This window comes from Oncorhynchus tshawytscha, linkage group LG02 (genome assembly GCF_018296145.1).
Source record: "Oncorhynchus tshawytscha isolate Ot180627B linkage group LG02, Otsh_v2.0, whole genome shotgun sequence".
Lineage (NCBI taxonomy): Eukaryota > Metazoa > Chordata > Actinopteri > Salmoniformes > Salmonidae > Oncorhynchus > Oncorhynchus tshawytscha.
In genome coordinates this window covers 49,639,161-49,663,226 of record NC_056430.1, presented here as the reverse complement: position 1 = coordinate 49,663,226, position 24,066 = coordinate 49,639,161, and the positions used below count along the sequence as shown (strand labels likewise).

At 42.4% G+C, this 24,066-nt stretch overlaps 2 protein-coding genes across 3 annotated transcripts; one reads left to right on the top strand and one right to left on the bottom strand.

Annotated features, from left to right (window-relative positions):
* Positions 1–367: 367 nt before the first annotated feature.
* Positions 368–5,938, top strand: LOC112214205 (intermediate filament protein ON3). 2 transcript variants are annotated; one of them, XM_024372807.2, is made up of 10 exons: positions 368–947; positions 2,749–2,957; positions 3,093–3,153; positions 3,316–3,411; positions 3,585–3,749; positions 3,884–4,009; positions 4,208–4,428; positions 4,551–4,606; positions 4,769–4,989; positions 5,119–5,938. In XM_024372807.2, exons 1-9 carry the CDS (start codon positions 510–512, stop codon positions 4,957–4,959), a joined length of 1,563 nt encoding a protein of 520 aa, XP_024228575.2. In that variant the 5' UTR covers positions 368–509; the 3' UTR covers positions 4,960–4,989; positions 5,119–5,938. The 2 variants fall into 2 exon arrangements, with proteins under 2 accessions (XP_024228575.2, XP_024228567.2); XM_024372799.2 differs by having other exon boundaries at positions 4,769–5,938.
* Positions 5,263–23,395, bottom strand: si:dkey-195m11.11. Its single transcript, XM_024372785.2, has 8 exons — positions 23,340–23,395; positions 21,915–21,965; positions 19,382–19,684; positions 14,451–14,771; positions 13,629–13,949; positions 13,080–13,204; positions 7,785–7,965; positions 5,263–7,576 (listed from the first exon to the last, which is right to left on the bottom strand). Exons 1-8 carry the CDS (start codon positions 23,392–23,394, stop codon positions 7,341–7,343), a joined length of 1,593 nt encoding a protein of 530 aa, XP_024228553.1. The 5' UTR covers position 23,395; the 3' UTR covers positions 5,263–7,340.
* Between the last annotated feature and the right edge of the window lie 671 nt (positions 23,396–24,066).

The window sequence follows — 24,066 nt, the reverse complement described above, 5'->3', positions numbered from 1 at the left end:
TCTCCTCATTCACTTTCTCGGAGCTCTGTGAGATAGTGCACTTGTCTTCTCTTGAAGAGACCTCTCGTAACATGCAATGAATCCCAAAGGTTAAAAGACTCACCCTCCTTGTATACTCACCCCCCTCCCCCACAACTTCCTCTCTCAACCCTTTTCGCCAGAAGCAGGGTGTGTCAGGGCTGATCTCCTCTCAATCCTTTTTGACCAGTCTGACAGGACAGGCCACTCCTGCCAGCCACAGCCTCAAGGGAACCAAGGGAGAGGGAGGAGGAGGGAAAGGGAGAGAAGTGCAGGTAAAAGTGGGTATGTTCCAGGTGAATGCTCCTCCCCTCGGCTCTAGAGTAGGATAAAACCGCTGTGGTGCCAGACAGATCGTCACTTGAGGGACTTGACTCTCCTTTTGAAGCCTCCTTGTCCTCTGTCCTACTTCTGTCGCTCTCTACCCCTCTCAATTTTTCGAGAATTCCAGGCTTGTAAAGAAGAGTCAACACTCCCCTAAAGTTTCAACGATGAGCTTCAGCAGGACAAGCTACACCAGCAGCGGCGGCGGCATGGGCGGCAGCATAGGCGGCGGCACCACCAGCATTCGCAGGAGCTTCACCAGCCAGTCTATGATTGCCCCCGGCTCCACCAGGATGAGCAGCGGATCCGTCCGTCGTTCCGGTGCCGGATTCGGTGGTGGCATGGGCATGGGCGGGGGCATGGGCGGGGGCAGCGGCGGCGGCTTCAGCTACAGCAGCAGCAGCGCAGGTGGCTACGGTGGCGGTCTCGGCGCTGGATTCGGTGGTGGTATGGGTGGCGGATACCCCATCACAGCTGTCACAACCAACCAGAGCCTGCTGGCCCCCCTGAACCTGGAGATCGACCCCAACATCCAGGTGGTCCGCACCCACGAGAAGGAGCAGATCAAGACCCTCAACAACCGCTTCGCCTCCTTCATCGATAAGGTCAGTTCCTGTTAACTCTATATGACTCCAGCTCGCCTGCACTTCAAACACTGAGCATTCACATCGACATTGATTGCATGCTATTTTACTATATATTCTGTAATGAGCCAGATAAGTACCAGTACACATTTCCATTGACTTTCTCATGCACTGTATGTATTCTTAAAGAAAGTGAGCTTAAAGCCTGTATTAAAGCAGAATGATATTATACTGCTTTGCTTCTGTAGAGCTATACTATTTGCAGGCTTCCATGTCAAACTCTAACCAAATAGATATTTGACATTGACTACAGGGACACTGTGCAATGATCAGAATCAATGGAGTAAACCAGAAAGGCAACAAATACAAGCCTTTGTTCTCACCTCACATATTAGCATCCTAATATAACAGGATTTCCTGGCTGTATATAGCTAAGAAAAGACGATCTCAATATGCAGGAATGTTTATTTTTCTGTTGGCTAAGCCCTTATGTCACAACTCCCCTTGTGAGCTCAATAATCTTACACTCTGGTTCAAAGAAAGAGAGAGGTAGGACACCAGGGCAGCTATGAATCTTATCTCTAATGCTGAATCCGTCAATGAATTTCGACCTTTGGGATTCTCTTATAATCTGTGCAAAAGCTGTTTCTGACTGCCCCTGTGTTTAACTTTCACAAAAGTTATTAAAGGTCTCTACCCAGGAGTTGATAGCCCGTCCTGTGACTGTAGCGGTCTCTTTGGCTGCTATCTAAACAAGGGTGGAGACCCATCTCTTATCCATGACTCACCCGATCTCATACCTGTGGGGTGTGGTCGTGTGGACCTTTCTACAGAGTGCCCACAGTCCAAAGTCTATGCCTGTCCCCGTTGTCATGGGAGATGAGCATGTCGAGTGCAGTTGCAGTACAGTAAATCAACTTTCCCTTTTGTCTTTTCCAATGAAAGATGAACTCCATGTTTACACCAGTCTCTAGGTATTTCCACCTGCACACCCCCCTATATGCCTTACTTGAGGTAGAGAATAAAATACACCCCCTTAATTGGCAGAGAGTCAACTCTCACAAGCAAGGCAAAGAACAATGTAAACACCTCTGTAAAGCCTTCAAAGCTGCTTTTGTCTTCTGTGGTTTATCTGCCACACCTAGTTTTTCTTATGGCTTGAATGAATGTGTGGCCTTCACAGTGAAACAGAGCGAAAAGGAGATGACTCATAACTATGAGAGATAGGTAAAACATTTCAAAGCCATACACACACAGTGAGTCTGTCCTAGGCAGAGAAAGTTTGGATATGCTTTGGCATGCCGATAAACTCTCTTTTACTTGCCTATCTTTTGTTCTGAGAGTGAACAATGAGAGCTAAACATCTCAGGGCAGTTTATCGATGGGATCAGGTTTCGTCTTGCCTCCCAGGATGTAGGCTTCTCAGCCTGGGTGTATACATGTAGATTGCCATATGTCATCATCGGTTAAATTAACAAGGTCTTGGACACTGACCGGCTGTTCAAGCCCAACCCTGTGATGCTATTTACACAGCTATGCAGGTACTGGTGTGGCTTTTATTGCAAGTCTGCTACAAGGTTGACTTCAGCTAAGTTATGTTTTTGCCACACCATTGGAGCCCAATTCGTTCTACTCCCTTTTAAAAATTGACAGAACTGATTCATTATTTTCATTACCAAGTCTACTCAGGCTGACAATTGAATTTGAATTTTGAGGCTATAAAGCCTTATTCATGGGCCATCCATCACCCATCCTTATTCATTAATGAACACGCATCCATTTATTCACTCACTCACTGACCATGTCCCTTTTGTCCCTGCAGGTGCGTTTCCTGGAGCAGCAGAACAAGATGCTGGAGACCAAGTGGAGCCTCCTGCAGGACCAGACCACCACCCGCTCCAACATCGACGCCATGTTTGAGGCCTACATCTCCAACCTGCGCAGACAGCTTGATGGTCTGGGCAACGAGAAGATGAAGCTGGAGGGGGAGCTGAAGAACATGCAGGGCCTGGTTGAGGACTTCAAGAACAAGTAGGTGTCGATATGTCGGCGGTGCTTCAAAAGTAGCCATATTAGTATAAGCAATAACTTATGTTTAACCTCAGTGTAAGAAGCCACCCAGAGTGATGACTTTGCATGAAATATTGCCCTTTGCTTTGTCATCAGGTATGAAGATGAAATCAACAAACGTGCCTCAGTGGAGAACGAGTTTGTCCTGCTGAAGAAGGTGTGCAGGATATAACATGATGTCTTGTCATAACTCATATCAGAGTTAGAACCCATATCAATTCCATTCCATTAATTCCTCTCTCTCTCTCTCTCTCTCTCTCTCTCTCTCTCTCTCTCTCTCTCTCTCTCTCTCTCACACACACACTCTCGCTCTCTCTAGGATGTTGATGGTGCCTACATGAACAAGGTGGAGCTGGAGGCCAAGGTTGACGCTCTTCAGGATGAGATCAACTTCCTCAGGGCCGTCTACGAGGCGGTACGAACCATTCATTAACATTTTCAACATTCATTAACATTTTCAACATTCATTAACTTTTTCACATTTACCATGCAACACATAAGTCTTCCATATCTGAATCTTGGAGAGCTTCAACACTACATGATAGTCAGTGAATCAGATGTTGGCTCTATCCTCTCTTGGTTCTTCAGGAGCTGCATGAGCTGCAGGGCCAGATCAAGGACACCTCTGTTGTAGTGGAGATGGACAACAGCCGTAACCTGGACATGGACTCCATCGTCGCTGAAGTGCGCGCCCAGTACGAGGACATCGCCAACCGCAGCAGAGCTGAGGCCGAGACCTGGTACAAGCAGAAGGTAAGCAGAGTTTGAACATGAACAGAGTTTACCAGGACAATTTTGGCCAAAATAAGCTGAATTGCTGTGAGTGCTTCCGCAATCTTCACCTCCCTCATTTAAATGTTCTTACATTTCTTCCTCACTTTTCTCAGTATGAGGAGATGCAGAGCTCTGCTGGACAGTATGGTGAGGACCTCCGCTCAACCAAGGCTGAGATTGCTGAGATAAACCGCATGATTTCTCGTCTCCAGAATGAGATTGAGTCTGTCAAGGGACAGGTGAGGGTGCCAGCTAATTTCAGAACCTCTTTTATGAGGATTGTCCATAAATAGCTGATGTCCAAGCAAGATGGTTCATAGCGCTAGCGAATTACCATTAGCTGCTAATCCATGCTTCTACAGTGGATACAGGCTAATGCTAATGAGCATTGCTAATAGCCGAGGTTAATGCTAATGCACCATTCTCTTTTTCCACAGAGGGCCAACCTTGAGGCTCAGATCGCTGAGGCAGAGGAGCGCGGTGAGATGGCGGTGAAGGACGCCAAGCTCCGCATCAAGGACCTGGAGGATGCCCTCCAGAGAGCCAAGCAGGACATGGCCCGCCAGGTGCGTGAGTACCAGGAGCTGATGAACGTCAAGCTGGCCCTGGACATTGAAATTGCCACCTACAGGAAGCTGCTGGAAGGAGAGGAAAGCAGGTGAGTTAAAGCTGGATAGTTGAGACATTAGCCTCTTAGCTTAGCATGTTATGAATGACAGTTAGCATATTTGATCAACTTTCCATCCAAACTTCAATAACATTGGACTTATCTATTTACAGAATATCCTCCGGTGGTGCGTCTGCAACAATCCATGTGCAGCAGACCTCTGGCGGCAGTAAGTACCATTTGATTTCATTTCTAACTGTGTCACCTAGTTCAGATCATTTTACGTTATGCTGAGGAATACACATGGACTTTGCCATGCATCATTGAAACCGAAATATCCTCTAGCTTTACAGCCGATTAAACTGATCCCACTCTATCTCTCTGTACCCAGACTACTCCGCCGGAAGCTCAGGTGGATTCGGCTATGGCGGCGGCAGCGGAAGCTACGGCGGCGGCAGCTTTGGCGGCAGCAGCAGCTTTGGCGGCGGCAGCAGCTTTGGCGGCGGCAGCAGCTTTGGAAGCGGCGGAGGTGCCACCATCACCAAGTCTGTGACATCCACCAGCTCCAGCAGACGTTTCTAGAGACCTTCAACTCTGTACCAATCCACGGTGGTACGCAGTACTCTTAGACACAGCAATATGCCTGTTGAGTTAAAAGTGATGGGGGAATGTCTAGCGAACCTGATGATTTGCAATGAGATTGATGACATGTATTTACGTTTCTTTTTCAATCCCTCCCAGGACAGAGAGATAAGAATATGGACATTGAATTATACTGCCTTGACAGTGATTCGCTGGAAAACAATGAATGTATCAACGTGTTCATCCAGGATCAATAGCTGTTCTCCCCTCATTCACATGCACTCTTCACCATGTTTAACAAGGCCTACATTCCTATCTTTCTGCACTGACGAATAAGGAATAGGAAGAAAAAAAGAGAAAAAAAAGAGTAAACTCTTGAGGAAAAAGTTTAAACCAGCTATAAAGAAAGCTTGCTCGGGATCCTCCTTGTATCTTTGTCAGCTTGTATGTTGCATCTAAATGCATCAGTGGTTGTTGGGCATATTGTTCTAGCGTCACACTCGTAGGCGGCAGTGCCATGGACATAATCAATCAACTATGGACACTTGCTGATTTGGCAGCTGAACGGAGAAAACACTCCCACCCTTGTGGGAATACCCTCATATTTCTTTAAGGTGATTTATGAATGATATGAAAGCGATTATGTCATGTGTTCTCGTAAACAGAAATAGGCCTCGTTACGAACACATGACCTGTCTCTTTCATAGTGTACTGAAGTAGCCATACAGAAGAGCCTGTAGTCAATCTTCACTCGCATAACTCTAAAGGAAATACATTGTTGTCAGAGGTTTACATTTTAGAGAGGTTTCCTGTAAATAGTTTTCTTCTGTGCTTGGTTTAGCTTTTTATGACCATTGGAATGAAACGATGTTGCGACCAGATTTATTTGTCAAAGTTTTCTCAACAACCTACATAATTTGTGTCAATTGACTTTTTAACATAAAAAAAATAACAAATTAAATGAATCTGAGATCTATAATCACTGCCTGCTGTCTCTTACATTTATTTTAATTTTTGTTGTCTTTTTTCTGAATTGTGTGGGCTTCACATACATCTCTGGCACCATCTAGCACATCCTTTGATCAAATGAAACTACAATGTTGAGCACTTTGGAATTTCAGAGTATTCAACCACATTAAACTGATAACTGATTATTCGTATGAATAAAGTACTGATCATTTGCCGAATACAACAAGCTCTCAAAAACCCAGTTAGTTACCGGTCATTGTCTTATGAAGGGACACATCAAACACATAATTAAAGGCAACATCCAAAGTTAAGACCCACTGTTTTATCTCACGTTCATTTCCTACACAACAATTGAGTTTGATTGAACTATTTATGACTTCCTGTCCTCCTCAAGACAGTCTTATTAGATTGCATTACAGAAGCATAATCACAGACATACTGTAGTAGTGGTTCCTCATGCTACTAGAACAAAAAAAGACCACGATTTTCACAACATTTAATCCATAGAAGGACCTGTTGAAGGAAAGATTGTTGACATATATTTGACACAAAAGATCATTGGGAAATAATTCATTGAAGTTAGAATATTCTATGACACTTTGGCCTAACCCAGGCCTCCTTTAAGACTCCATGTTTCATCTGTAGGTGCTATAAAGCAATTGTTGGTGTGAAGCTTCTCCCCTTGCTCTGTAATATGAGTAGTATTTTGATTTCAATAACACATTTCTCACATAAATGTATAAATATTGAAAAATGTAAATGTGCATATTGAAAAGATCACATTTTTGATTGAGCTAAGTATTCTATTTATTGTTGAACATAATATGCTCTACAGACATATCAACATTCAAGAGTGGGATCTCTGCTACTTTTAAAGTGATGATCCAATTTGTAAGCATCACCAACACAGTGAATGTGAAAATGTATAAAAAATGGTCGCCCTCTGTGTTGGTGCTTTGCAGGATGTCCAAGGAGGGCTGTGATTGGCTACATTGCCTACCAAGCCAATTTCTCTGTATAAAATGGGCCATAACGTTACAACTAGCAGAGAACCCACTTTGGAACATTAATAAGTTCGTGGAGTAATTTGAGTGAAAATCCCCAAAATCATGGTATTTTTTTGTTTTAGTTTTGTGAGGAAACACCTATAGGGCAAATGACAAATGTCACCCTACTCCCCACTGGGCACAGACGTAAATTAAGTGTTTATTCCGCGTTGGTTCAACATAATTTCACTGAAATGACATGGAAACAACATTGATTCAACCAGTGTGTGCCCAGTGGGCTGTGCACAACTTCTTCACCAGAGCCACATGACTGGTAGAAAGTAGGACACTACCTTATATAAAAGGTTTAGGGTGACGTTTCAGACAGGCCCATACGTTTTATTTAATTGTAAATACACAAAAAGTTTACTGCATAGGGATTGTATGGAGATTTTCGGGCGGGGCTTCCTGCATGTTTCTAGACACTCTCTCCATTCCTGGTGAGGCCTCTGGGTCAGCTGTGGACACCCCTTGAGAAGTGACAGCATTTGCTGTCTCCCCCTTCTGGACACGATAGACACACATATACACTAATATGGCTGCTCCAGATACGGTTGTGAGGAGAGCCGTGATGATGAGTCCAACATTTGGTTTGTACCATTCTGTTGAAAGTGAACGGAGAACACAAGAGTTACTGTGAAATCTGAGCATTGGGTATGGAGTGTAAGATAATTCAGACAATCGCTATGCAAGCAGATTGCACTGTACCAATCGGTTACAGTACAGAGTAGGGGAGAGGCAGACATACTGTGAATACCTATACAAGAGATGGAGTTGCTTTTAGTTAAGCGAGAAAACATAGGTACTCACTGCTCACGAAGATCCTCACTGAGGACACAGTCTGTTCAGACCCTCTAATTCTACAGGCATACTCTCCTGATAAGACAGGCGCATGAAGCATGGTCCTCATCTCCTCTCCTGAGGCGATTTGCACGTTGTCGATTGTGTTAATGTACGAATCTATGGAGACCCTCGTCAAGTCCATGAAAAGCTGAGTAAAATGACGAGAAGAAACATCACAAATTGAGTTGTTGTTGACGTTATACAGTACTTGCATACCACCAGTACTCTGCCCTACAAAGGCAAACATGCAGTAACTACACTTTTGGTCAAAATGTAGGTAAGACTGAAATCAGGCTTTATAGTATGTGTTTTATCGTGTGACAAAGTGTCCTGGTTCAATTCCGTTCAGTTTCAGAGAACATGGAGTGTGAAATATGCAGTAACTGCAAAATCCAAGTAAAAACCAAGGCAAACAGCAGTAACAGAAGTTACTGCACTTTGGCTTTGTTCAATTATGTTTTGACAGCATTTACCAACTCTGCCATACACAGGCAAAGTGCAGTAACTATGCAAACAGTGAAACTGAGAAAAATGGCTATAACGTTTATTTGCTGTCCAGCCAATATGGTGTAGATAAGTAATAATGCACTTTTGTATTATCTTATTATAAAGGGATTTTTTTATGCATAGAAATCATGACAACTGATTTGACCTACGACCCCTATGTCAAATAAATGACCATACAAAGTCAAACAGAAAAACAACAAGAAAGTTGGATACACACATTTAGATTGTAGATATTGCACAAAGTCAAAAATATGTTTGAGGTATAATTATTCTGCATGATGAAAATAGTCCTTACCTTTTGACAAAAAAATGGTTGTGAGGGTTACTACAATACAACATTCAAAACATGAAAAGATAACTACATAAAACCATTAAATACAGTTGGAATGTGCACTGAACAAACATATAAATGCAACATGTAAAGTGTTGTCCCATTGTTTCATGAGCTGAAATAAAATATCACCGAAATGTGCATAAATGTGTTACCATCCCTGTTAGTGAACATTTGTTCTTTGCCAAGATACTCCATCCACCTGACAGGTGTGGCCCATCAAAAAGTTGAACCTGTTGAGGATCTTGAGTCCCAATTGGGAACCGGCCCTCCCGCCGTCAGCTGGAATGTGGCGCATGGAACGCAAAAAATATTCTTAAAAATATTTAACCTCCACACATTAACAAGTCCAATAGCTCAAATGAAAGATAAACAACTTGTTTATCTAGCCAGCAAGTCAGATTTCTAAAATGTTTTACGGCGAGCTTGTTTATCTACCCAGCAAGTCAGATTTCATGTTTTACGGCGACCATATTTATGTCAAACCACCACCGAAGACACACCGAACACACAGCTAATTTCCATAGCCAAATTGAACAAAATATGCAATCACCAAACGCAGGATTAAATGAAAAATAATTTCACTAACCTTTTGAAATCTTCATCAGATGACAGTAATATAACATGTTACACAGTACATTTATGTTTTTTTCAATAATATGCTATATATATCCATAAATCTCTGTTTACAATGACACATTGTTCAGAAAATGCTACTCAAATGTCCGGAGAAATGCGATAGCTCCGGCAGATGCCGTCAGCTAACAAGGAATACACATTATAAACTTTGACTAAATATGCATGTTCTACATATATATAGAAAGATACACTTCTTCTAAATGCAATCGCTGTGTTACATTTATTTTTAACGTTACAGATTTCGTTCACTATGTAATAATATGAGACGGCGCTCAGAAATTTGCATTATGGCTCCTCTACTTCGGAGTCCACAGAAACCCATAATAAACACATAAATATTCCCTTACCTTTGCTGTTCTTCCATCAGAAGACGTGGAAGGGTTTATACTTACCAAAAACAGCTTTAGTTTGGAAGTCTGTGTCTTTCGGTGATCAAACAAGACATATTCCGGTTGAAATGCGGCCAAAAAGTCGAGTGGATGCACATCAAAACGTCGAAATTACATATTATATGTCGACTAAACTTGTCAAACTATGTTCAGAACACAGCGTTAGCATGTTATCTAGGTTCACAGCAATCCTGAGGACGATCAGAAACACACGCGTCGTTTAATCAATCTTGGAAGAAAGACATCACCCGAGCAGAGCGCGCATGAGAGTAACCTGTTTTTTCGTGTGACCGAAAGGTTTCGGCCGCCAAAACTCTCGTGAGCGCGCAATTCTCACAATGAGAAGCCCCATTGAAAGCAGACATCGCGCTGAAGACATAGAAACTGTTCCCAGGACTGTAGGTGCTTGGGAAGGGTGGGGGCGATGACGTCAAAGTTGGGCCAACTTTTATGATGACAAGAGAGAGTTTGGGAGAATTAGTGCCCTGAGAGTTCTGCTTTACAAAGAGACATAATTTAAACGGTTTTAGAAGCTTTAGAGTGTTTTCTATTCAATAATAATTTTTATATGCATATATTAGCAATTTTTGACAGATTTTTTTTCTGTTTACTATGGGCACGCAATTCCTCCAAAGGGGGCAGTAATCAGCCCTATCTTTAACAGCATGATCATTAAATAGGTGCACCTTGTGCTGGGACAATAAAATGCCACTCTCTGATGTGCAGTCACACAACGCCACAGATGTATTCAAGTTGACGGAGCGTGCAATTGGCATGCAAACTGCAGGAATTTCCACCAGAGCTGTTGTCAGAGAATGCAATGTTCTCTAACATAAGCCGCCTTATGTAATTATATAGGATTTTGCAGTACGTCCAACCGGCCTCACAACCACAGAACACATGTATGGAGTTGTGTGGGCGAGCTGTTTGCTGATGTCAAAGTTGTGAACAGAGTGCCCCATGGTTGCGGTGGGGTTATGGTATGGGCAGGCATAAGCTACGGACAACAAACACAATTGCAGTTTATCGATAGCAATTTGAATGCACAGAGATACCGTGATGAGATCCTGAGGCCTATTTTCGCCATCAACTCATGTTTCAGCATGATAATGCACCTCCCCATGTCGCAAGGATCTGTACACAATTCCTGGAAGCTGAAAATGGCCCAGATAATTCATGGCCTGCATACTCGCCAGACTTGTCACCCATTTAGCATATTTGGAATGGTCTGGATCAACTTGAAGGACAGCTTGTTCCAGTTCCCGCCAATGTCCAGAAAACTTTGCACAACCATTGAAGATGAGTGGGACAACATTCCACAGGCCATAATCAACAGCCTGATCAACTCTATGAGAAGGAGATGTCGCGCCGCTTGAGACAAATGGTGGTCACAACCAGATACTGACTGGTTACTGGTCACACCAGATACACCAGATACTGACGCCCCTGCCAATTTATCAAGGTATTTGGGACCAACAGATGAATATCTGCATTCCCAGTCATGTGAAATCCATACATTAGGGCCTATTGAATTCATTTCAATTGACTGATTTCCTTATATGAACTGAATCTCAGTAAAATCATTGATATTGTTGCATGTTGTGTTTATATTTTTGTTCAGTAAAGTTAGACCTCTCAAACGGTTTCCATCAAACAGAAAAATACAGTTAGATTGTAGATACTGCACTTTGCCTTTGCATTACCCATATAGTTGTTTATCGGTGGGTCCTCTGCGGGACTAACATAGGCTAATGCGATTAGCTTGAGGTTGTAAGTAACAAGAAAATTTCATAGGACATAGACATATCTGATATTGGCAGAAAGTTTAAATTCTTGTTAATCTAATGGCACTGTCCAATTTACAGTAGCTATTACAGTGAAAGAATAATTATTTTTTATTTTTTAACTAGTCAAGTCAGTTAAGAACAAATTCTTATTTTCAATGACGGCCTAGGAACAGTGGGTTAACTGCCTTGTTCAGGTGGCAGAATGACAGATTTCTACCTTGTCAGCTCAGGGATTCAATCTTGCAACCTTTCGGTTACTAGTCCAATGCTCTAACCACTAGGCTACCTGACGCAATACCATGATATTGTTTGAGGAGAGTGCACAATTTTGAACATGAAAAGTTATTAATAAACCAATTAGGCACATTTGGGCAGTCTTGACACAATTTTTTTACAGAAATGCAATGGTTCATTGGATCAGTCTAAAACTTTGCACATACAATGATGTTATCTAGTGGCCAAAATCTAAATTACAGCTGGGCTGGAATAATACATGATTGCCTTTCTCTTGCATCCATCCAAAGATGGTACAAAAAAAAAGCATTTGTTTTTTTATTTTTATTATCTTTTACCAGATCTATTGTGTTATATTCTCCTACATTCCTTTCACATTTCCACAAACTTCAAAGTGTTTCCTTTAAAATGGTACCAAGAATATGCATATCCTTGCTTCAGGGCCTGAGTTCAATCATCAAGTTTGCGGACGACACAACAGTGGTAGGCTTGATTACCAACAACGACGAGACGGCCTACAGGGAGGAGGTGAGGGCCCTCGGAGTGTGGTGTCAGGAAAATAACCTCACACTCAACGTCAACAAAACTAAGGAGATGATTGTGGACTTCAGGAAACAGCAGAGGGAACACCCCCCTTTCCACATCGATGGAACAGTAGTGGAGAGGGTAGCAAGTTTTAAGTTCCTCGGCATACACATCACAGACAAACTGAATTGGTCCACTCACACAGACAGCATCGTGAGGAAGGCGCAGCAGCGCCTCTTCAACCTCAGGAGGCTGAAGAAATTCGGCTTGTCACCAAAAGCACTCACAAACTTCTACAGATGCACAATCGAGAGCATCCTGGCGGGCTGTATCACCGCCTGGTATGGCAACTGCACCGCCCTCAACCGTAAGGCTCTCCAGAGGGTAGTGAGGTCTGCACAACGCATCACTGGGGGCAAACTACCTGCCCTCCAGGACACCTACACCACCCGATGCTACAGGAAGGCCATAAAGATCATCAAGGACATCAACCACCCGAGCCACTGCCTGTTCACCCCGCTGTCATCCAGAAGGCGAGGTCAGTACAGGTGCATCAAAGCTGGGACCGAGAGACTGAAAAACAGCTTCTATCTCAAGGCCATCAGACTGTTAAACAGCCACCACTAACATTGAGTGGCTACTGCCAACACACTGTCAATGACACTGACTCTACTCCAGCCACTTTAATAATGGGAATTGATGGGAAATGATGTAAATATATCACTAGCCACTTTAAACAATGCTACCTTATATAATGTTACTTACCCTTACCCTAAAAAAAATTTAAAGCCATTTTTCTCAGTTTCACTGTTAGCGTAGTTACTAGTATTATAGGGAGCTACAGTGTTACCTTTTCCGTACCAAACCAAGGGGCATTGAACATGCAGGACAATTCCAACGAGTGCTCATCACTGATGTCGACTCTCGATACCTCTCTGTAGCCTGTGACTGAGATCTTAGTAGTTGGCAGAGCATCTACAGGCAGAGGAAGAGGATTAGAAAAAGAATCCAGACCAAAAAAATAATCATTCATACAAGATATAAAAATGAACAACTCTTCAAAATACAAGTATCTGGTCAAAACAGTGTCACAAAACATTAGGTAACGCCTTTACAGAGTGTTACCCAATCCTGGGGACCCAAAGGGGTGAATTTATTTTTCATAACCAACATTAAAACACCTGATTCAATTTATCAAAAGCTTGATGAGCAGTTTTTAAGTTGAATCCGCTAAGTTTGTGGTGGGCTATAAACAAACATGTGCAGACCTTTGGATCCCCAGGACCAGGATTGGGAAAAACCCTGTACTGATGGCAATTTAACAACCAACAACCTGTTAAAGAGTTGTACAGAATTAAACCAACTAACATAACTTGATGAAGAATGCACTCTCTCCCACCTGAGCAAACCATTTTCACCCCCTTCCTTGAGTTACAAAGGGGCTGCACCTCATCAATCTGACACTCCCTGAGTCGTCCCTCGCTTCCTCTGCACAATATGGAACCGATGGAGAAGTCAACCTTATGGTTGTAGTCTTGCTTCGTCGAGACGGAAGATAGTGTCCCACAGCCCAGCTCTCGACAAACCACGATACCCATTGCCCGGTTCCAGCTTTCTATCTGTTGGCACACAGGGCCCCAGCTGCCTCTGACCTGCACCTCCAGTTGTCCCAGGCACTTGGAGCCCTGATACTGGGGCACAAGACGGAGAGGCGCCTCCTCTGCGAGAAGCGGGGTGGAGAGTCAGAGGACATATTACATATTCAACAAGTGACTTTTTAGTTAGTAATTTGAATCTGGTCATATACAGTATAACAAATAAAGAAGGAAAGTCACACAGTCATATACTGAATACTCACATAAAATGTACTGGTAAACCGGCGTTTCGGCACGCATTGACTTCTTGAAGAGGGCACTGAGTGCCGAAACGTTTGTTTACCCAGTAAATTGTTGTGAACATACAGTACATGACCGTGTGACTTTCCTTCGTCATTAAATTGCTGGGAGAATATACAGGTGTCGACTTTCTTTCATGTTTTTATCAAGTTTACTCTCCCTTAGTTAGCACCTCTAGCAACAGTTTTTGGTTGGGCGTCAGCTCATGCTTTTTACTGGACGCTGGTCAGTGCCTGCAGACTGCCAACACATTATATTACAGTACAACACAGCATTATTGCTGTAGGCCTATTGACTATTAACTCTTCCTGAGCTCATACACCAACCTGCAATAGCTGGGAGGGAACTGGAAGGAGGAGAGAGGTAAATATGCTGGTTGAAGTCCACAATCTCTAGTCTGCAGACACCCTCGAAATTTTCTGTGCTGTCCACTAGCCACCTGGTCAGTGTGATGGAATCGTGGCTGTCAAGAAGGGCCGCTGACCCCATAAACTTAAAGATCTCGTTTCCCACAGTAACAGGCAGCTGTCTGTAGTAAAGGGCCAGGGTTCTGTTGGGGAAGCGGGTGGTAGTTTGGCAGCTGATGGTGTAGTTTCCTCCGATGGGTATGAAGGCGGGCACCACCAAAATTGGCCCTGGAAGAGAGGCTATTCGAGTGTCGAAGACAGATGGAAAGATATAAGAGTCAGAGAGATAGGACAGTGAATGTCATACATTTATTGATGGACAGTTCTCTTTAAGTCTTCCTCTCTTGGCTATTTGTTCCTTTGTAGATTTCAGTAATCGTAATGACTCAGGGATCGATTCAAGCCTTATTGCGACGACTCGTAATGGCCACTTGATTGACAGCTGATCTCTCGTTAAACCATCAATACAAGGTAAATATCACCCGCACAGCTGATCTCAATTGCAACCATTATCCGCCACCAATTTAACGCCCCATGAAGGCGCTTGCAGACGGGCGGCGGTAAATGGCAATTGAACCGTGAGAAAATCTGCCTAATGTGTGTAGAGACCAGCGGTCCTGGTTGTTGTCAGCTCGAATGCTGTCATTAAAACATTGTTTGATTGGTTGATGAATTCTGCTCTTTGGTCAACCATGTGCGGCGGCTGCTCAAGACTTCAGCTAATTTCATTTTTTGGCGCCTTGAGCCCCGAGCCAACGGCGCCACTCACGGGTGCGAGCACCATGAACTGTGCCGCTTGCAAAACTACTTGCGTTTTGGCTGCCTGCCTTCCTACCCCCACTAAGTCTATGAGACCTTCGCAAGTTACCGCGGCCCGCCTGTAAGCGCCTTTATCAAATCAAATTTTATTGGTCACATACACATGGTTAGCAGATGTTAATGCGAGTGTAGCGAAATGCTTATCAGGGATGGAGGTGCAGTGGGGCAAAAAAGTATTTAGTCAGCCACCAATTGTGCAAGTTCTCCCATTTAAAAAGATGTGAGAGGCCTGTAATTTTCATCATAGGTACACTTCAACTATGACAGACAAAATGAGAAAAAAATCCAGAAAATCACATTGTAGGATTTTTTTATGAATGTATTTGCAAATTATGGTGGAAAAATAAGTATTTGGTCAAAAACAAAAGTTTATCTCAATACTTTGTTATATAGCCTTTGTTGGCAATGACAGAGGCAATGACAGAGGTCAAACGTTTTCTGTAAGTCTTAACAAGGTTTCCACACAATGTTGCTGGTATTTTGGCCCATTCCTCCATGCCTCTAGAGCAGTGATGTTTTGGGGCTGTTGCAGGGCAACACGGACTTTCAACTCCATCCAAAGATTTTCTATGAGGTTGAGATCTGGAGACTGGCTAGGCCACTCCAGGACCTTGAAATGCTTCTTACGAAGCCACTCCTTCGTTTCCCGGGCGGTGTGTTTGGGATCATTGTCATGCTGAAAGACCCAGCCACGTTTCATCTTCAATGCCCTTGCTGATGGAAGGAGGTTTTCACTCAAAATCTCATGATACATGGCCCCATTCATTCTTTCCTTTATACGGAGCAGTCGTCCTGGTCCCTTTGCAGAAAAACAGCCAAAAAGCATGATGTTTCCACCCCCATGCTTCACAGTAGGTATGGTGTTCTTTGGATGCAACTCAGCATTCTTTGTCTTCCAAACACGACGAGTTGAGTTTTTACCAAAAAGTCTATTTTGGTTTCATCTGACCATATGACATTCTCCCAATCTTCTTCTGGATCATCCAAATGCTCTCTAGCAAACTTCAGACGGGCCTGGACATGTACTGGCTTAAGCAGGGGGAAACGTCTGGCACTGCAGGATTTGAGTCCCTGGCAGCGTAGTGTGTTACTGATGGTAGGCTTTGTTACTTTGGTCCCAGCTCTCTGCAGGTCATTCACTAGGTCCCCCCGTGTGGTTCTGGGATTTTTGCTCACCGTTCTTGTGATCATTTTGACCCCACGAGGTGAGATCTTGCGTGGAGCCCCAGATCGAGGGAGATTATCAGTGGTTTTGTATGTCTTCCATTTCCTAATACTTGCTCCCACAGTTGATTTCTTCAAACCAAGCTGCTTACCTGTTGCAGATTCAGTCTTCCCAGCCTGGTGCAGGTCTACAATTTTGTTTCTGGTGTCCTTTGACAGCTCTTTGGTCTTGGCCATAGTGGAGTTTGGAGTGTGACTGTTAGAGGTTGTGGACAGGTGTATTTTATACTGATAACAAGTTCAAACAGGTGCCATTAATACAGGTAATGAGTGGAGGACAGAGGAGCCTCTTAAAGAAGAAGTTACAGGTCTGTGAGAGCCAGAAATCTTGCTTGTTTGTAGGTGACCAAATACTTATTTTCCACCATAATTTGCAAATAAATTCATTAAAAATCCTACAATGTGATTTTCTGAATTCTTTTTCTCATTTTGTCTGTCATAGTTGAAGTGTACCTATGATGAAAATTACAGGCCTCTCTCATCTTTTTAAGTGGGAGAACTTGCACAATTGGTGGCTGACTAAATACTTTTTTGCCCCACTGTAAGACCCAAGTGCAGAATGTGTGAAGTAACAATGTTTATTGTAACCACAGGGGCAGGCAAACGACAGGTCAAGGCAGACAGAGGACGATAATCTAGAGCAGAGGCACAAGACGGCAGGTACAAGACGGCAGGCAGGCTCAGGGTCAGGTCAGGCAGAGGTCAGTAATCCAGAGGCGGAGCAAAGGTACAGGATGGCAGGAAGGCTCAGAGGCAGGCAGTGGTCAGGCGGGCGGGAACAGGGTGAGGACTGGCAAATGTCAAAAACCAGGAGGACGAGAAAAGAGAGACTAGGGCCAACCAGGAGCTGAGACAAGATGCTGGTAGGCTTGAACAAACAAGATGAACTGGCAACAGACAGACAGAAAACACAGGTATAAATACACAGGAGATAATGGGGAAGATGGGCGACACCTGGAGGGGGGTGGAGACAAGCACAAAGACAGGTGAAACAGATCAGGGCGTGACAGCCTTAACATGGATGTCTTTTTATCTTTCATCAGAGACACTGGATATAATGTCGAGAAGCTTGTGTCTCTGCCCTGACAATAGGGTTTGTTGTCCACAGAGTGGAACGGCGGGCTGTCAAGCCCTCGCCTATTCCTCTCTTTGCATTGGTGGATACCTCTCGTTATTTTAATAATTTTTTGAATAATCAATGGATGTTGACGTCAACCGCCTGTATTCAATGGAGAGTGAGATGCTATGCTAGCCTCATGAATATGCATAGACCGCCTCGAATGCCGATATAAAGTGCTTTTTCTCAAAGTTACCGGGATGTCACGTGCATCACACTCACCGACCAGTTTATTACGCACACCACCCCGTTCACGATAATGGAGCTCTCCTACAGAAAGTGAGACATGTGGCCATGGCTTGCTATATAAAGCAGACTGACAAGCGTCAAGGCATTCAGTTACAGTTAGAAAGGGCAAAACAAGTGAGCAAGAATCGTGCAAGCTAATGGGCGGGCAACAAAAAGACAAATAATGGTGCAGTGCAACAGTGGCGTGCATAACGGCATCTCGGAACACACAACTCGTCGATCTTTGACGCTAATGGGCTATTGCAGCAGACGACCACACCGAGTTCCACAACTGTCAGCTATAAAAAAGAAGGGGCTCCAGTGGGCACATGATCACCAACACTGGACATTTGAGGAGTGGAAAGAGTTCAGTTTACTTGAGTGGCCTGCGCAGTCCCCATAGCGGGGTCCGACCCAGTACCAAATGGTTGTACCTAATAAACTGTCCGGTGAGTGCATATCAGTACACTCGTAAGAACCTAAGCATTACAAAACTTCTACGAGATCAAATAAGCCTCACATATCAAAACAGCAATACATTTTCGTCTTGACTAAATTCGACATTCTCTCATTGTCCCCCATACAAAAACTCCTCACTAGCTTAATAATGAGTGATCTGCTTAACATGTACAGCTTTTGGGCAGCGTAAACTCTCTTGCTTCACCTCTTCCTCTGTCTTTTAGTCCTGATTGCAACCAACATTTTTCAAGACGATTTTGCCCTCTGCTAAGTATTGTCATCGGACTATTTTAATCTTTATATTTGAGCGGACTTAGGGCGACTTCAATGATGGCAGTCTTAGACTAAAGTATGTAGCGAATGACAGAGCAGCGGAAGAATAATGTGAGTCCTCAGGCTAGGTTATTTTAGCTCAGAACGTAATCTCCGTTAGTAGCGTGTTAAGAAATCCAGCGGTAATTTGTAGGTGAGCATTAAATTCTGTGTCTTTGTTGCAATGCTGCCATAATAATTATCTGTAAGGCCTGTAAGGTTTTACTGATTCCATTTGAACCCCTTTTACTCCCCAATTTCGATCTCGTCTCATCGCTGCAACTCCCCAACGGGCTCGGGAGGCGAAGGTCGAGTCATATGCGTCCTCCGAAACATAACACGCCAAACCGCGCTTCTTTAATACCCGCCCCGCTTAACACGGAAGCCAGCTGCACTAATGTGTTGGAGGAAACACCATTCAACTGACGACCGCGAGGCTCGCAAACAAATAATGCACAACTAATCCTGAAACTAAAATACTGTAGCAACCTTAGTTCAACACCTAGCGTTTGTCTCTTGGGGAGACTAAAAGAGGCATAGTTCAACCACAATCTGAGAGGAAGTTGTGTATCTCTTTACTGGAAGTTTATTTCATTTTTTTTAAAGTGAAGAGGGGCACCCGTTAAACATTACATTTGTATGCCCTCATGATGATCTGTAATAAGAGAGTTAGACATTATGACACACTTACAGATGGTAAGGTTGGCTGGATTGCTTTTCCCCGACACGTCTCCAGTATTGCTGGCATTGTACCAGCATACGTAGATCCCCTCATTGGCTGCAATGGCTTTCGTGGTGAACCTGACATCATCTCTGTTTTGTATAGTGAGGGAATGTATTGCAGAGAGGGATTGGTTGTCCCAGCTAAAAGAGACAGTTATTGGCAATCTAACGTTTGTCGGAAGCGTGCAGATCAGCTCCACGTCTGAGAAAAGTTGGATGTTGCTGCCAAAACGGGGGCGGTAGAAAGAGAGCGAGGGGGCTGGAAGAGGGCCTGTGGAAGAGTGAGAAAAGTGTGCAATCACTACAAAGGTACAGCAACACACACACCACAGGAGGCTGCTGATGGGAGGGTAGCTCATAATAATGGCTAGAATGCAGTGAATGCAACGGTATCAAACACATGGAAACCATGTGTTTGACGTGTTCGATTCCAATGATTCTGTTCTAGCCATTACTAAGATCCCATCCTCCTCAATTAAAGTCCTAAGAACCACCTATCACACACACACACCTTGTTTTTCAATACATCGTATTGCCTGTGGGTTACACAGTGCCATGCAAAAGTACTCGGTTACAGGATTTTCACATTTCATAGTGTTAGATGGATCCAGCCTTGCAAAACTTTTATGAAACCAGGAAAACACCCCTTTACACTGATGCTTGCTACATAGGTGACCACACTACAGCTCTCCAGTTAATCACAACGCATGACTTGTGAAGAGGATGTTGCTTTACAGAAGGATATTCTGACACAATGCAAAGTATACAACATTATTAAGGGAAACTGTTACAAGCTGTTTTCCTGTGTTATAGTTGCAGCCAGGGGTGTAATCATTACTCCAAACAGTTGCAGTTCATTTTGCAACTAAAACTAGCGTTTCTACAACCCCAGTTGTTTATTTTTTTAATGTTCGCTATTTCCATCATTATCCACTAGGTTTGCTGCAAATTCAAAATCCTAGGAAATGTTATTTAATTGACACAAGCTGTCTCCAATCAATATTATTTATAATATTATTATCATTGCGTTGTTGAGGTCTCAAGAGGTCTCAAGGTTAAACATTTCACTGTACTGTTTTACACTTGCGCTTATGGCGAAAAGAAAGTTGTTCGAACTTAACTGAGTGTGTCTCCCATAGACACCAATAGATGGGATTCGTTGAAAATGAAGCGCGCGTGTCGATAGAGCCGGAAGCTGTGCATTGTTATGATTCTGAATGGTCAGATAGATTGCAAACATTGACAAGAAGCTGCCATGTGGGGAATCGTACGTCACTCGTTTCATCTTGTTCATGATACCATGACTTGTTTTGACTTATTTCATGTCAATGCTAATATGGCTATAATTCACTAGCTAGCTAACCAACAACTGTAACAATGTATTTGAGAGTGCTCATTGTGCAATAGTTGCCCACCCGTCGGTTTTGTTGCTACACAACCAGTCTATGCAATTACAGTTGGGTCTGGTCTACTTAGTATATGGACTTTTATTCAACCAGAAACAAAAAAAGCTGAGTGGGGTGTCTCGCTTCTTCTTCCATCTCTGATTAAGATTCATAGAACTACGCCTCCCCTGGCTTAAGGCGTGGGGATACATAGGTTCGGTTTGCTCCTAGCAGACCTCTGCTAGGCAAAGCGAACATCTGTGCTCGCATACTCCCTAAAGACCTTCACTTGAAAATGACAAAAAAGTCTAAATATTACTATTTGTCCCTCTTGAGCCACAACACTTCCTCAAAATAGTCAGAAATAAATCAAGAAATCGGTCATTCATTTGGACGTTTTTGCCAAGGAGGTCTTAGTCGCACAATTTGACATCTAACTAAGATGTTTGGTGGAGCATTTCTAAAGTGAAAACATTGACATTAAAATTAGTCGTCTCTCGTTGAATGAAAAAAACCCACTTAATTTAAGAATCCCGTCCATAGTTTCCACTCCTACTGTTGACCAATCACCAACAGAGGGGAGTAAACTTTGGCTATCGAAATTCAACTTGCCTCAAGAAAGCCGAGAAAACCCAGCCGAAGACCAAAACCCACAAAAACGTCACAAAAATATGTCATAATATATGTGCAAACTATTTCGACTGGGAAGTATATGGTAAGCTTTAGGCGATTCCCCCACCAAACACTCACACACAACCAGACATTGATTTATTGGAGACTGCTTGTGTCAGGTAAATAACATTTTATACATGCAGCAAGCCTAGTGAATAATGCTTGTAAAAAATTAACCCATAAAAATCAACCAAAACAACTGGCCCTACTTATAGTGCACTGTATGTCTGCTGTCTGATTACTGTATCAGCTACATTATGAACATAATGACATGTTCTTCAGTGATACTCTACTAACTATACATAATATATAATACTGTACATAATGCGCCTTGTTCTCTCTCACATCGGGAACATAGATTCATTTACATACAAACTATGTATGGAGAGAAACAACCAGTTTTAACAAGCACATTTGGAAATATGCAAGAGAGAGCATGCTTACCCTGAGTCCAAACCACCCTGGCTGACTGCCCAAGCCACAAGATGGTGAGCACTGGGTGAGAAGGAGAGGAAAGGGACATTTTGGTGTTGTATAACTGCTTCAACTTCCCACCCCACAACTTACTGATAGTGAATATTCTTTAAACCATACACTGACTGTAACATATATTCTGACCACACCGATCTGTTGAATAGAAAAACAAATGATAAATAAACAGAGAGGTCCAAAAAGGATTTGGACTGTGACACATTTGTTGTTTTGGCTCTGTACTCAAGCACTTTGTATTTGAAATGATACAAAGTGCAGACTGTCAGCTTTAATTTGATGGTATCCCCCCCCCAAAAAAAAAACTAAACTATTTGGACAATTCACTTAAATATGTCTATTAAAGTAGTCAAAAGTTTACTACTTGGTCCCCCTATTCCTAGCTCACAATGACTACATCAAGCTAGTGACTCTACAAACTTACAGAGGCACAAAGATCACACCCCAAGACATTACCAATAACAAGGAATGATAGCATTGTTTGGGGATGTATGATATTTATGCCTTCAAGTTTCTCACTCATCATTATTCACGATTAATTCAGGATTATCTGTAATCATAGTAGCAGCCACGTTATTGTAGAGGTGTTCAGAAACATATCCTATTCTTATTTACAATAAAAGTTATTACAAAATTACACAATACAATATTTACCATTAATTTCTGTTTGGGCACAAAAAAATCAGAAACACAGCCAAAACAAGTTTGTAGAAATCTTATGAAATCTCAAGGTTTTGCTCACCCGAGGTAGCGTATCTCATGTTAAACTGTAGACCACACTATTTACCAAGAGTTTTCATCTATAATCTTCATAGCTGTCTATTTACCACCACAAACCAAATTCTTTGGTTCCCTAAAATGAGGGGGTATGTACAAAAATACCTGTAATTTCAAAACGGTTCACCAGATATGGATGAAAATACCCTCAAATTAAAGCTGAGTCTGCACAGAGCCAAAACAACAACACATGTCACTGTCCAAATACTTTTAGACTTCCCTGTATATAAAACAGGTCATTATTTAAAGATATTAAAAATAAAAATGCTTTGTAAATTAAGTGCCGACAAAGAATAATGGGGTGCCAACAAAGTTAGTTTGTGCTGTTTATGTTCATGCTGTAAGACAGTACATGTACAATGTATGTATACTTATATACTGTAGGATAAATAAGTATTTGTAAATATGAATGCATTGAAAGCTGTCATTTTTATATTCAATCAAACCATTTACATATGAATGAAAGTTTACAAAATTATAAATGTTAACATTTAAACAGTCCTCAGCATTGTGGTTAATTGTTTAAAAAAGAAATGTCCATCCATATAAATGTCCATATTGAACAAATACTCTTTAGATGTATTGCCATACATAAAAATGTACCTGTTACGCTGAGCATCGCCATGGTGAATGAAACTGACGAGAATAACTGGTCCATAAATTCCCGAAAATGTATTTGAGCAATAGCAAATGGGGAAGATCTGAACTTTCCACACAAACTGTCAGTACTTTACATAATACTAGAAACGTCATTATTCACAGAGTTCAAGCTGTTGGAGGAATCGAATACCAGATTAATTCAGCACATATTGAATTATGAAGCCAGTGTAACATTTTTACACTTGTTTATCCAGTCATTGATCATTGTAACTAGAATGGTTTCGGATATTGTTATATTAGTTTGACTTTCTTGTCAAGAAATATTCACATCTGATGATGGGATTTAACAAAATGTTGGCACAATTATATATTTTGAAAAACATTTTTTTCATGGATATGATGATTTTTACAAATTGATCATTCAATTTACAACACAATAACCCCTGGATAAGGCTTCTTCACTCTGTTAGAGATGAGGCAATGTGGATTATGCCATTGCTCATTGTTTTCCACAAGAGAGCAGTGTTGTTCTGCTTTTCTTTGAGAGCTTCATCCTCTGCTTTGATATGATATCACAACAACTCACATTCGGACTAAAATACTACAACTTGCATCTGGCCTACGAAGTACTTGTGCAACACTAAGTAAGGAATCAAAAAAGCAATACACTGAACTGTCTGAACAAAACAATACCCTCATTGCAATTTGTAACACAGTTGAGATGTAGACT

Coding starts and splice junctions, on each gene's coding strand:
- LOC112214205 (XM_024372807.2), top strand. CDS start 510: ATGAGCTTCAGCAGGACAAGCTACACCAGCAGCGGCGGCGGCATGGGC. Junction 3,412..3,584: donor TCAGGGCCGTCTACGAGGCG/GTACGAACCATT, acceptor TTGGTTCTTCAG/GAGCTGCATGAGCTGCAGGG. Junction 4,607..4,768: donor GCAGCAGACCTCTGGCGGCA/GTAAGTACCATT, acceptor CTCTGTACCCAG/ACTACTCCGCCGGAAGCTCA.
- si:dkey-195m11.11 (XM_024372785.2), bottom strand. CDS start 23,394: ATGGACCAGTTATTCTCGTCAGTTTCATTCACCATGGCGATGCTCAGC. Junction 13,205..13,628: donor GGTGAAAATGGTTTGCTCAG/GTGGGAGAGAGT, acceptor CTCTGCCTGTAG/ATGCTCTGCCAACTACTAAG. Junction 7,577..7,784: donor AGTGAGGATCTTCGTGAGCA/GTGAGTACCTAT, acceptor CACTTTCAACAG/AATGGTACAAACCAAATGTT.